Source organism: Trichomonas vaginalis, chromosome II, assembly GCF_026262505.1.
Source record: "Trichomonas vaginalis G3 chromosome II, whole genome shotgun sequence".
In the NCBI taxonomy this organism is placed as follows: domain Eukaryota; phylum Parabasalia; order Trichomonadida; family Trichomonadidae; genus Trichomonas; species Trichomonas vaginalis.
In genome coordinates this window covers 25,085,075-25,098,538 of record NC_067204.1, presented here as the reverse complement: position 1 = coordinate 25,098,538, position 13,464 = coordinate 25,085,075, and the positions used below count along the sequence as shown (strand labels likewise).

At 30.1% G+C, this 13,464-nt stretch overlaps 4 protein-coding genes across 4 annotated transcripts, besides 2 other annotated features; 3 read left to right on the top strand and 1 right to left on the bottom strand.

The window, feature by feature from the left end:
- Positions 1 to 1,708: 1,708 nt before the first annotated feature.
- Positions 1,709 to 1,921: a mobile genetic element.
- A 1,357-nt stretch (positions 1,922 to 3,278) lies between these two features.
- On the top strand, positions 3,279 to 5,945 carry TVAGG3_0606000 (MYB-binding protein 1A family member family; the record flags this gene model as incomplete). The annotated part of the gene is made up of 1 exon (XM_001582738.1): positions 3,286 to 5,556. One exon carries the CDS (start codon positions 3,286 to 3,288, stop codon positions 5,554 to 5,556), a length of 2,271 nt encoding a protein of 756 aa, XP_001582788.1.
- A 292-nt stretch (positions 5,946 to 6,237) lies between these two features.
- TVAGG3_0605990 (glycine-rich protein family) lies at positions 6,238 to 7,155 on the top strand (the record flags this gene model as incomplete). The annotated part of the gene is made up of 1 exon (XM_001582739.1): positions 6,238 to 7,155. The coding sequence occupies one exon, from the start codon at positions 6,238 to 6,240 to the stop codon at positions 7,153 to 7,155; it is 918 nt and encodes a 305-aa protein (XP_001582789.1).
- Positions 7,156 to 8,702: 1,547 nt separating this feature from the next.
- Positions 8,703 to 13,464: part of a mobile genetic element that runs on past the window's edge.
- Positions 9,564 to 10,424, bottom strand: TVAGG3_0605980 (MULE transposase domain-containing protein; the record flags this gene model as incomplete). Its single annotated transcript, XM_051239889.1, has 1 exon — positions 9,564 to 10,424. A coding segment is annotated over one exon (861 nt), but the record flags the coding sequence as incomplete, so codon positions are not given.
- TVAGG3_0605970 (histidine kinase family) lies at positions 12,151 to 13,257 on the top strand (the record flags this gene model as incomplete). The annotated part of the gene is made up of 1 exon (XM_001582741.2): positions 12,151 to 13,257. One exon carries the CDS (start codon positions 12,151 to 12,153, stop codon positions 13,255 to 13,257), a length of 1,107 nt encoding a protein of 368 aa, XP_001582791.2.

Below are 13,464 nucleotides of genomic sequence, written 5' to 3'. Positions count from 1 at the left end.
GTAGGGCACATTCATTGGTTATGAAAATCACATAGTATGAATACTCAATCCCAAATATCTTAAAAAAATATTCTAAAATATTAGACTCGATTTTAGCAATTGTATTCTAATCATAATATAATGCCCGAGTATATTATATAAATAGAACAAATATTAGTAAATTCAATTTTTTTTTTCAGATCGCAAATTATCTAATACAAATATTCATAAAAATCACATACAGTATATTTGCATTCAATGTCAAATATAATAGCTATCTAATACTTTCGAAAAATTGAGCTATTGAATATTTTATAAAATTTCTGGTCCAAAAATTGTGCTTTCACAATATTTTGATGATATCTATAATAATTAGACTACAAATATAAATTGTATAATAAAAAATCAAAATTTGCTTTTGATATCTCAAATCTCGATATGAGATATTCAATGTCAAATCAAAGTATTCATAATTAACAGATTTGTATCGTGAATGCTTTCGTTTTGCTTAATACACAATTATGCATGACAAGTGTGTGTGGCTACACAATTCTTTCCGTCCGAAGCGGAGAATTGTGAAGTTTACACCGCACTTCACGGATAATATAATGGAAAAACGATTTTCATGGAATACTATTTTTATTAATAGCTTAATAAATGAGCGAGTCTGATAGATATATGTTACGCAAGATATATCCATAGAGAAGTGTTTAAGTATAAAACAATGCGTTATACGTTATATGTAGGATATAGATGGTTTTTCTCCATTGAGAATTTTGTCATGTGAAAAATCTCTTTTTTAGCTATGATAAAAATACTTTTTATATACTATTATATCTCAGTTGATATTGATTCAACATTCTTATTTCACATGATAATATAATAGTATATGTAGCGAGGTATTATATTCTCTTGTGATTTCGATCTATTAATGCTCACACAAAAAATTCGCTACATCAAAATTTCCTCGGAAAATTTCACTTTTGCTGCTTTGATTCAACTTTGATGTCCAATGAATACTCAATAAAACTCGAAACTCTGATCATGGAGATCTATCATCACATATATAATTATATTGCTTAAATATATGTATAAATTGTATTTTGGATTTTTCGGATTAAAAAAGGTTAAAAGTGTCATATTGATATAATTCACATTTTATTCTGCTTATAAATCATATTGTCTTGTAATATTTGATAAAATTATCACTGAATTCTTAATTAGTTTTTTTTTAAAATATCAATTTTGATTTATTGGACTTGAAAATATTTTATTTATATTATAAATCATATTATCATTTAGTGTTTATCAAAATTATGGTTCTTCGTTTTGTAGCTATATTTTGAATGACAATAGAAAAAAAAATACTAGAAACTAAATATGTATTTAATTTTATAAGTAAAAATTCACATAATGATAATATATTTGTGAAGATTATTTGAAGAAACGATTTTTATTAATTCAATTTTCATTATAGCATTATTTAGGTGAAGTGCTCTCAAATTGTGAGCCAGACAAATGTTTAATGGCTGCAATAAAGGAACATAGCTCAGGTGCGTTTGCATTGAATATTTATCGTTTTGATTTCACAAAACATCGTTGCGTTTAATCAAAAATTTGATTAACTTAATAAATTTAAAGATTAAGCGATCTCATTTTAACACAATCGGTAAATTCAATACGTCTATGAAACAAAGCCATAATTTCTCGTAGTATAAAATATTTGATAAAATTTTATCGCTTACAGAGGTGGAATTAAAGGGTGAGAGATATATAGATAGACTATATATCTCTCACCCTTTAATTCCCTATACAAAGTTCGAAAACTTGGGTGCAATCAGATCTGATTGCACCCAAGTTTTCGAACTTCATGTAAAGAATTGCTTGCTATGATGTACTGATCATGAATCAGTACATCATAGCAAGCAATTCTTCATCTTAAATATATTTTTCTTAATCAATACATAACTTGTTCGCAATTTGGTTTTAGACGCTATATTTTAATCTAATTTCGATTTTTTATAAAATCGCGTACTTCTAATAAAACGCGATTTCAAAAACAATCGCGATTTTTTTCTGTTCGCAATTTTTCAGAAGTTCGCGATTTTATAAAAAATCGAAATTTTTCTTTGCGATCGAGATTTAAAAATTCGGTTGCGATTTTGCCTAGTAAAGAAATTACCGAATTTCTTATTTCACATGGTGCAAATATCAATGAAAAAGATAATAATGGACAAACTGCTCTTCATATTGCAGCAAGATATAATAGTAAAGAAATTACCGAATTTCTTATTTCACATGGTGCAAATATCAATGAAAAAGATAATAATGGACAAACTGCTCTTCATATTGCAGCAAGATATAATAGTAAAGAAATTACCGAATTTCTTATTTCACATGGTGCAAATATCAATGAAAAAGATAAAGATGGACAAACAAAGGGTTGTAACATCCAAATAAGTTAAAACACTATAACAAAAAATTAAGTATTTAATAATTCTATGGTAGATTTTTTGTTACTAAGTGTCAGTAATTCCGAAAACGATATTTTATCAATTGGTCCGGCACTCAAAAAATGACATTTTATGACGTTTTAAATGAAATTGTTTACTTCAACCACAGGAAATAACCCTATGTTTGCAATACAATATATTAAATAAATTCTTATATTTTCTTTTTTCATCATACAAATTTGGATTGATTGTAGTCACATATAGCACAGCTTGATTTCAAATCATGAAAAGAAAAGGTGACTTTTAACCCAAACATATGGGGAAGAAAACATCTTAACTCGCTCAAATCACGAATTGGAGATTCACGATTAAAAACATAATGTATTTTCTAAATATTTCTTCTTATTTTCTAATACCATAGATAACTCAATCAGGTATTGAGATGCTACGGAGGTTTCCTGCCACCCTATATACAAAAGTAAAATCCGATATTTTTTTATTTAAGATTTCAAACATTAATTATCCCTATTCGCATCAGGTCCATTTGTACTTACAGCGACACTGTGAACAACATCCCAAAGAACTTGTATCTTTGATGAGAGAGAATTAGAGAATGTGGCTTGTTTTAAAGAAAGCTCAAAGCACAAACAATAAAAATTTAGATCGTTACTTATAGCTTTGATATCTAGAATGGATTAAATGTATAATTTCCTTGAGAAAATTTAAATAAAATCATATTGAGCACTTATAATTTAAAAATTATATGTTTTATGCATACTACAATGATATTCTTCAAGAAAATCATCTAAAATTTTGTTTGTGTACTTTTTTTGATTTTCAGTGTTTTGACAAAATGACTTCAAAAGCATCAATCCAAGCATTCGCGCAAGAAGCTGATATTGAGGAATCTGTTCGTCAACTACTCAAGATCACAAAGGAAAGCGCAGAGAACTTAAATACAACTATCGATACACTTGTTCAGTTAATATCCGACGACAAGAACCAGAAAAACAAGCCAAGATACTGCTACATGCTTACCTCACTTCTTAAGAAGAACAAATCAGAGATTTCAGGCAAAGACTTACTCGTTAATTTAAGAAAAGCAGTTCCAGAAGAAGGAAGGAAAGATCAAAAGCGCAGACATCGTACAGCATATATATTATCATTAGCCTGTGTCTCACGTGCAGGATTATTAAAGCAAAATTATCAACTCGCAGCTGATTATATTCAAACACTTTATGATATTACAACAGAGCACCCAGTTCACACAGGCATGGCTTTTAGCATTATTGCCGATATTGCTAGTGCAAACATTCCAGATTCAGACACTTTCATGGAATTAGTTCATCCTGTTGTAAATCCATCACAGAAAATCATCGAGAAGAATGTTGACGCACTCTACATGTGGACTTCATTCGAAAAAGAATTCAAGTCCGTTGCTAATGACGAATTATTAAATCGTCCACTTTCTAAAGAATACTTGCTAAACTTTGCCGAAGTCTTACTTCAAACAGCTGATTACAGACCAAGTATCCATCCAATATGGTATCTCCTTGCAAAAATCGATCATAAACAATTATTAGATCATGTAAGCGAACTTTGGCTTCCAGACTACCAAAAGAACAAACCACTTATTGCTTACGCTGTAACTGCTTGTGTTCCACTCTTAGATTCCGATGGACTTCTTGACTTTCTTGGAAATAAGAGTCTTTTTGTTACATCTCTTTCATTTGCCTCCAAGAAGCTTCTTATCCCAGTTCTTATGCCAAAATTCGAAGAATCATTCAACAAAGATAAGGAAACATTGTTCAAATTATTAATTTCATTATTATCTATCGACGGAGATCATTCTGACATCACAAAGATCTGTAATGACAAGTGCTCATCACTTTCCGATGAAGATACCCTTGCTCTCGCTGAAGCTCTTAAAGATGCTCCATCTCAATCATACAGAACTCTTCTTTGGGCACAGAAAACACGCGCCAACATCAAGGATTATTCAGTCATTCCGAAAGTATTCGCTTTGGCCTGCCAACATGCCAAAACTGACGATGATCGTCTTAAATTATCAGAATTTGTCGGAGTCAACTTCATGAGATGCACATCCGATGGCACAACATGGTTCACACTCCTTACAGGTATCGATTTCTCCCTAGCAGATTCACCAACGAACGTTCCTCAGCTTGCAGATATGACGAACCGCCTTATTGATGGTATCAACAAGGTCAACAGCATGCTGAACATCACACCCGAAGTCGCTAAGGTCGAGAGTACAATCGAATCCGTTTCAAAGACCTGTGGAGAGTTATTAAGATCAGATCGTGACCATATGAAGGAAGTTGGCAAGTTACAATTGAAGCGCGCACTTCCTTACTTGGATCCATCCACGGTTCCATCCATTTTCTGCGACGCAGAGTTACTTTCAATGGCGGTCCGAATTCCGGAGTTATGTGGTGCAGTTTTGCCTATGTTTATTGAACATATCAGACAGTTAAGCGACAGCCAGCGCCAAGAAATGCTTAAGGAGCCGCTCAAAAAACTCCCGATTTCTTCAGATGACGCTTTAAAGATCGCTCAGAACGTTGTCAACAGGGCAAAGTCACTACAGAACGAATCAGCCGCTAAACTCCAGGATAGATACGTCAACGCTCTGATGTCTTTGTTACCTGATGATCAATTACAGAAATTGGTATCGACGCAGGTATCTAAAGTACTCACAGAAGGTAGTGATAATGGTGTTGATGTTATTACTACTCTAATTGGCCTCAATTCTCAAACTGCTTTCGATGTTTTGGATTCTGTCACAAAAGTGGCTCCAAAGGTCGAACAACCAAAGAGATTGGAGATCATGAGGAACTGGATATCAGAGTGCTGCAAGAATGGCGATATTTCGTCTGATTCTATTGTTGATGCAATTTTTGCCGCAATCAACTACGAATACAACGAAACACCAAGTTCTAAGAAGAAACTCGAAGCAGCGTTGAAATGGGCTGATAGACTCATTAAGAAACTCGAAAGAGATATAAACAGAAACAAATTCAGAGAAATGATGCCAATGATCGCTGCAACTGGCTCTAGAGAAGCTGGAAATCTGATTCGTTCAATCACACTTTCTGCAGAATAAACTTAATATAGAATTATTTTTTAAATTTAAAGAATTATTTTTTATATATAGTGTTAATGTAGATTGAAATTCCAAGTAAATAACGTGCTAATTTCTTTATGTAATGTTTTTAATCTTCAAAATTGAAATTCAATAATTGAAATTCAAACAAATTCTTTTATAAAAGCCATTTCCAATAATTTTGAGGTGAAAAATAGGAAAGATTTCACTTTGATTTTATTCCAAATTGAATGAGACACAAGGTAAATAACATTTCTAAGATAAACCTATAATATATTAACTGCTCATCTTGTAAAATCAGCTATATTTTCTATTTTTTATATGTAGATCACTTCACGCTCATAGTTTTTTGATATTAAGTACCGATATTCAATTTGTTCATGTTTTTTCGTGAATATTAGAATGATTTTCATATTGTTAAATATAATATGGCATGAGCATTCATTAATGACGTTTGTTAATAGCATTCATGAGAGCGAATCTTGATTTTTTGTATTTGAAAAAGTGACAAAACACATCAAACCATGAAATTGCTGATTACCAGCAATACATGTAAGATTCGGCAATGAATCGAAGGTTACTGTCTCAAATCCTGTCACAAAATCAGGGAACACTTATAGATTCGAATATCCATGCTCAAATAATGATTGTACATATTTTGAGCTGCAATTCAAGCCAGGTATGTACCAAATTGAGTTATGGGGTGCCTCTGGTGGATATCTAGATAATAGTAAAGGAGGAAGAGGTGCATATGCATCAGGGTATATGTCATTTTTCAACCCGAAGACCTTATATCTATATCTTGGGGAGAGAGGTTCCTGGAGTGGTCCAGCAACATTTAATGGTGGTGGACAAGGTACAATAGATGTTAGTGATCATAGTCATTCAGTGTCAGGTGGTTCAGGAGGTGGTGCTTCAGACTTACGACTATCGGGAGGTCCTTGGGATGATTTTAAAAGTTTGAAATCAATGGTAATGATTTCTGCTGGAGGTGCTGAGTCAGCTCATTATGCAGCTTGTGGAGGCTTAATTCAAGGAGGTGCTGGAGGTGATCTAATAGGCTCTGATGGTATCATATGCACATTCGATCCTCGCCTTCCAATTACAAAATCTTTTGGAGCAAAACAAAATTATTATGGTACTGGTGTAGATCCCCATGGAATTAATGGTAAATTTGGCATTGGTGGATACTCAGATTTGTTCGATCATGGAAGCGGTGGTGGAGGGGGTTATTATGGAGGTGGCGGTGGGGGAGCTGTAAATTCACGTGTAGGTAGTGGATCAGGAGGTTCTTCATATATTAGTGGGCAAGAAAATTGTAAAGCAATAAGTGAAGATTATACAGAAACAAACTTAAAGCATCTTTCCACATCTGTTCATTTTTCTGGTTTCAGATTTTACTCGACTACACTTCTGAGTGGCTTGGTACAAATTCCAAGTTTTTCTTCACCTGGATCCTATGAGAGTAATGGCCATTATGGATATGGATTAGCAAGGATATCTATTATTGAAACTTTGAAACCAATATCTAAATGTAGTTGTTACAACATCAAATATTTGTTATTGTTTATAAGTATCGTATTCTCAGAAGATGAATAAAGATTAAAATAAACATTGCGACTTTTTTTTATTGTAATGAATTGACATTACAATTTTGGGTAAGTATAGCAATATTGTTTGCAATTTTTCTTTGCTTTGATAAATTCGTCAAGTTCCAAGGAAAAAAAGAAACAATAATTAAATATTTTCATTCATTAGTAATAATTAAATAATAAGAAATTAATAAACAAGTGTAATGAAGTCGAACCGTTTATTTGTTTCATTATCAATCTTAAAAGATATCGAATATCAAAAAAATATGCAATCTATATGAAAAATAAAGAAAGAATATAAATTGCTGGAAAGCAAAGCATATGATTTAGTAAAGAATTTTACGGCTTTGTGGATAATCTTGTAAATCTAAAATAAAATGATGAAATTTGAAAAATTTGTATGTGCAGATAATATGGGCTGTCTGTGCTTATCACATTTTTTTTCTCTAAATGCATTCCAAGGTGAAAAATTTAATATGATCTGATTTGAACATGGCCAAAAGCTATCAACTGTGCAAAACAATATTACTTGGTATGTGAGCATATTTTACAGATGAGCCGGGTCAATTGGATTCTTAAATTACAAAGCCAGGTGCTTTTTAAGAGTAATTGTGAGCTTTGGTTCATTTTTCGTTACAGATTCTTCAAGCTTTGTTGTTTCTACTAAAGAATATTTGTTTTTAAGAATTTCTGCGATTGATATCGCTTTATTTACTGCTTTTTCTTCTCCAACAATAGAAATACCCTGAAAATTATCAGAATCAATTCGCTTTTCGCAATACTCAATGAGAGTTTTCATTTGAGTATGTTGCTTTACGTTGACAATTTCCAGTGTCATTGTCACCTTTTGATCAATTGTAAGAAAAATAAAGGCAGAACTCCATCATTCCTGAACAATAATTTTCGATTACGGTGATTGATATATGCGATCTATATGCTCAGTGATTAGTACATGAAGAAATGAAGAAAAATTCCTTTACATTCTTAAGTCTTTTTATATCAAAGATTATCTTCAAACCATGATTCTCTCTGTAGATTTGTTTTTGGAATTAATTCTTTTAAAAGCCTGAACCATGATCCAAAACATAAATTGTATTTTTTCAAGTAGCTACATGTTGAGAAACAGAATAATCATCATATTTATTGAATTTTGATATTATTTTCTTTATCTCATCAACATTTACATGTATTGTCATCTTAAAGTTAATAAAAATAGATATTACAAGTTCTATTATTATCTCGCATATAGTATTGTTGGATACTTATATAATGTGATTGCCGAGCTAGGTGAAATTATTGTCAATATGCTTGAATAACTCGAAAAATAAACTTGATATCATATCATATTACAGCAATAGCTAATCATTTTAAAATAAACTGAACATACTCATGTTTCTGATTGCAATAACCATAATAATCATTATAACTTCCAAATTTTTAAATTCCAAAACAAGAGTCTTTTACCCACTCCATATATATATAAATAAATCACCCTCTGATTCACTGATATGAATGCATTGGAAGCTTCAGATGATCCCAATTGTAAGAGATCTTGGGCGCGTAAAGGGTTGGCGTCCTAAGGCGTCCTGATGTAAACTATTCAATTTTTGAGAAGTTTACACCATAATTGAATAGTTTATGGCGTCCTGAGAGGAGATTTCAATGGGTATGGCGTCCTAAAAAATAGAAGAAAATGATTTTTTCTCGATTTTTCTAGAAATTGAATTTTTTAAAAAAGAAAAAAATCAAAACGTATACATTCAAGAAAGACTATAAATGAAGATTTTTCTATTTTTTTTTCATTCTAAAACATCTTTTTTTGGATAATTTTTTTTTAATAAATATGTAAGAAAGATTGAAGAAAAAGTAAATTTACTTTAAGAAAATTCGTTTTACATGATGTAAGACCCATAACAACTATAAATATTCAATTATTTAAAATAAAAAAAGAAAAACAGATTAAATGTATCTCACATCAAAATCCATTGACCTAAGGATGTTAAGTTTCTGTTTTTAAAAGTTGATATTTTTTTTTTAATTTTAAGAAAATTAATAGCATGTTATTAGACAATAGGAGTGTAATGATATTGACTAAACAGAAATGAGAGAATAGAGATATAATTTTGATAAGCAATATTGCGAACAAATTCTGAAGTAAAATCGCGATCAATAATTGAAAATTACGATCATGTACTGAAAAATGACGATCGAATTGATGAATAGAATTATATCTAAGAAAAAATAAATTGTATTTAGAAGATGAACAAAGAAAGGTGTATGCTAAAAATCATTTAACAATAAATGGAAATAAAATGAAATTGTTAAAAGAAAAAATGAAAATTGTTAAATAATATATTATTTTTTAGTCATAAGAATAAAAATATAGTAGTTATAAAAGGAATTAGACTTCATATATCAATTCTTTTTCTCTGTAGATGTGGAACGTTTGCTTTTCGATCTCTTTCGATGAACTTGAAAATATAAGTTATTATCGCTGAGAATCCTTTCCGAAATAGGAGCTTTACGTTTAGGAGGATTGTCGGATGAATTTTGTTTTTTATTGTTTGATTTTGTTGTTATGGAAGATTTTTTCTTATTTTTTTCAGAATTTTGCTTGCTATTAACTGAAACTTGTTTTGACGGCCCAACAATAGCATTTGTAGTAGGAAGAATTCCCAATAACGAGCGCATTTTCGATAATTGTTTTTCAATATGATCAAGAAGGTCCAGCTTATGTTCTAGATTACTAGACATTTGATTTGTAGAAGGATGGTTTTGATTTTCTGGTTCTAAATCTGTAGAGTCTGCAATATTTGAATTTTCGGAGCGAATTGGAGCATCTGAACCTTGATTTGTATCGGCTTGCTCAAAATTAGTTTGAATTGGAGTGGATGAATTAAAATCTGGATGATTTAATGTTTCATTAAATAATGCCATAATTTTTTCTCTTTTTTCATTAATAAACTTAGTGATCATTGTATCTTTATCTGTTAGATCGATCGATTTGAGTATATCTGCATCATGAACTGGAATATTTTCGAACAATGAACTCGATTCTATGGAACCATATGGAGAAATCTCGTTCTGAGCCAAAGAAAGATCACTTACGTTGTATTGTTTGATAGAAAAAATTGTTTTCTCAAGTTCTTTTTGAAAGCAGTCAAGAATATAATTTTTGTAGCTATCAGTGATAACGGTTTTTATATGGCGCTCGATCTTCTGGTTATTTTTGATGGCGTTATATTTATCTAATTGGATTTGAGATATCTTCTTAATAGCTTCATAAATGTTTGGATGTTTTAACGAAGAAAATTCTGAATGCATACTCTCGAGGCAATCATTAGTGAATATTGCAGTTGCATTATTATATTGAGATATTAAATTGTAGTGCGGCAACCAAACTTTGTTGAAATAATCAATATAATCTTTGATCGAATCAACTTTATTTTGATTAATTATATGCATTGTAAGTACAAATTCTTCATGAGACATGAATGGAGTAATAGAATATAGCTTAAATAAAGAATTTTGTAAAGTATTGAAATTTTTTGTATAAAGTGCTACAAGTTTCCTGTGTAAAGCTTGTTTGAAATGAAATAGGCATCCAATTATACGGACTTTAGGGAAAATTTGTTGAAGTGCCTCTATCATTCCCTTTTCAAAATCACAATGAATTTGAATTAGCTTTGAAAATTGAATACCCTTGACAGTAAAAATATATTCAAATGCCTTCTTATAAGATTCAAATGTGCGGTTTTTCATGAATATAAATAAAAGTGGTAGATATTGATTTGTTGAAGGTTCACAAATCATAATTGTTAGCATCTGTCCTTTTTGAAAATGTTTTGGTGTAATTTTAAAAGTTCCATCGCAAAATAAATCTGTGGCTTCTTTTGCAAATTGAATTGCCTTCTCAAAACCAAAAAACATCGTCTCACAATTTGCTTGAAAATCATGGCCAATGAAAAACTGCTCGCCATTTATTAAACAAAAATTAGCAATTTCATCGTCTGTAATTTTTTCTCCAACAGAAAATTTTCTGGACTTATTATAAACTTCCCTGACCAATGAATCTTTAATTAATGGGTTTTCATCAGTACCAACAGCAAGTTCTGTCATAAATTTTTTAATCTGCTGAAAAGTGCCGTTGTCTTCAGAAAATTTTGCCATTGCCTTATTGTATATTTCTGTCAGAGTCATTGATTTATGAAGATCATTTTTTTCATTTTGTAACTTTTTAAATTGTCTGCATTCGGGTATATGTTCCTTTTGTAAATCTTCGGAAACTGAACTGTTCTCAATTTTAACTAAATAACGTGCTTGACAAGAATGATCGATGCAACGGTAGTAACGTTCAATATTATTTGAATTAATAATATTTGTATGATCATGCGAATAAAGCATATCTTTGCGAACAATTGTATCAGGATATTTTCCAGTAACTGCGGGAATATTTTTAACTGCAATATAACTAAAATATCTTCTGACAGCTTTAGATTCATTTTCGGCGTATTTAATATTAAAATATTGAAGAACTTGTTTGATTATATTCGTTTTTTCATCTCTCGATGTTGATTTTTGGTATTTATCAGATTGTTCCCTGATAAATATTTTATTTTCGTCTGTAAAGTTTGCTCTTTTTTGATTAAATATAGATGATTTTCCCATTAAAAAATGAAATGATGCAAAATTTACGAAAACCGTTCGAAAATTGAATCAAAAATGAAAAGTAATACTTAAATGAGGAATTCTTTGAGATATTGGTCTTAGATTGAATGTAGCGTCATTCTTATATAGAATATATATTCATATCATCGGAAATATGATAAAAAGCATATAATAAATGTCAAAAAAGTGAACAAATAAGCAAAGATATTTTTTAAAAAACAATGAAAAGTAATACTTAAATGAGGAATTCTTTGAGATATTGGTCTTAGATTGAATGTAGCGTCACAAATTTCACAAATATAATTTACTATACAATTTTATTCATTTTTTTAAAATGGCTGACGACAGTCTGTATCAACTAACTCAACTAGTCAAGCATAATGATTATTCTTCGGATTCATTAAATCAACTTTATCAATGCATAAGTACAATGACAGAAAGATCAATTGGATGCTTGAATTGGGATAAATTTTTCAAAAAAATCACAGTGACTGATGAAGTTCTTTTACATTTTTTAGCATCCGTTTTAAACATTGAAAAGATATCAGAATGTTTCAAGGATTCTATTTTTTATCACAATATTAATCTTGAAAAATTCAGTAATTTAACTGAAACAGAACAACAAACAATTTTAAATTCCTACAAAGCGGATAAATTTACATATTACATAATGTGCTCACAAATTGTAAAATCAAACTGGAACAATTTATCCCAAACTTTAGTTAATATTGCAAATCAATATTTGCCATTTTTAGATGAAGAAAAGCAAATATATATATTTACTGAAATAACTGGCAATTATCAAAATTTTGAAATTTCAGTTGCAAACTTGTTACTTTTTTATGAAAACAATGAAGAAAAATTAAGCAACTGTTTTAATTTAACATTGTTCCAGCAAATTTATTCCAAAAATGGAATCGAGCAAATGATATTTTTTGCTGCAAATACAATTTGTTGCAATAACACTTCTATCAATTTTTACAATCTCCTTGAAATTGAAGAAATGAATCCATTTGATTTTTTTTATTTCTCAATTCAATATAAAGAGATATTAAATTGCGATGATTTTCCAAAAGTTACAGAAGTAATCACAGGTTTAATCTCAGCTTCAAATATTAATGCTATTATGCGAATTTGCCAAAAAATTTTGGATAAAATTACATTTTATAAATGTAATTATTGCCATATTACCTCAATATGGAATTTTATCACAAATGCAGCAATAATTCTTCCTGATGAAGATTTATTAATCAAATTATTAAAATTCATAGAAAAAACAGAAAAAGCAACAGATGAATTATTCGAACCGGAGAATGATTTGGGTTTCTATGAATATTTAAATTCGATTTTCTCAGATATTACATCTGCGAGAAATAAGCAATTTCTCTTGGAATTTCTAAATACCCATGAAGATGACTTCACTTATGATCAAACCTTGTGAGGTCATTTTTGATCAACAAATTAATTGAAATTCCGATCAAAAAAATTCACAAATTGGATCAAAAAAATCGAATCTCAAGTTAAAAATAAAAAATTTCTACATTTTTATCAAATTTAGATTTTTTTTTCAAATCATGCGAATTGATTGAATAATTGCATATTTTATCCCATGCATCTAGAAGTATGTGTAATATTTTTGCTTTCATCA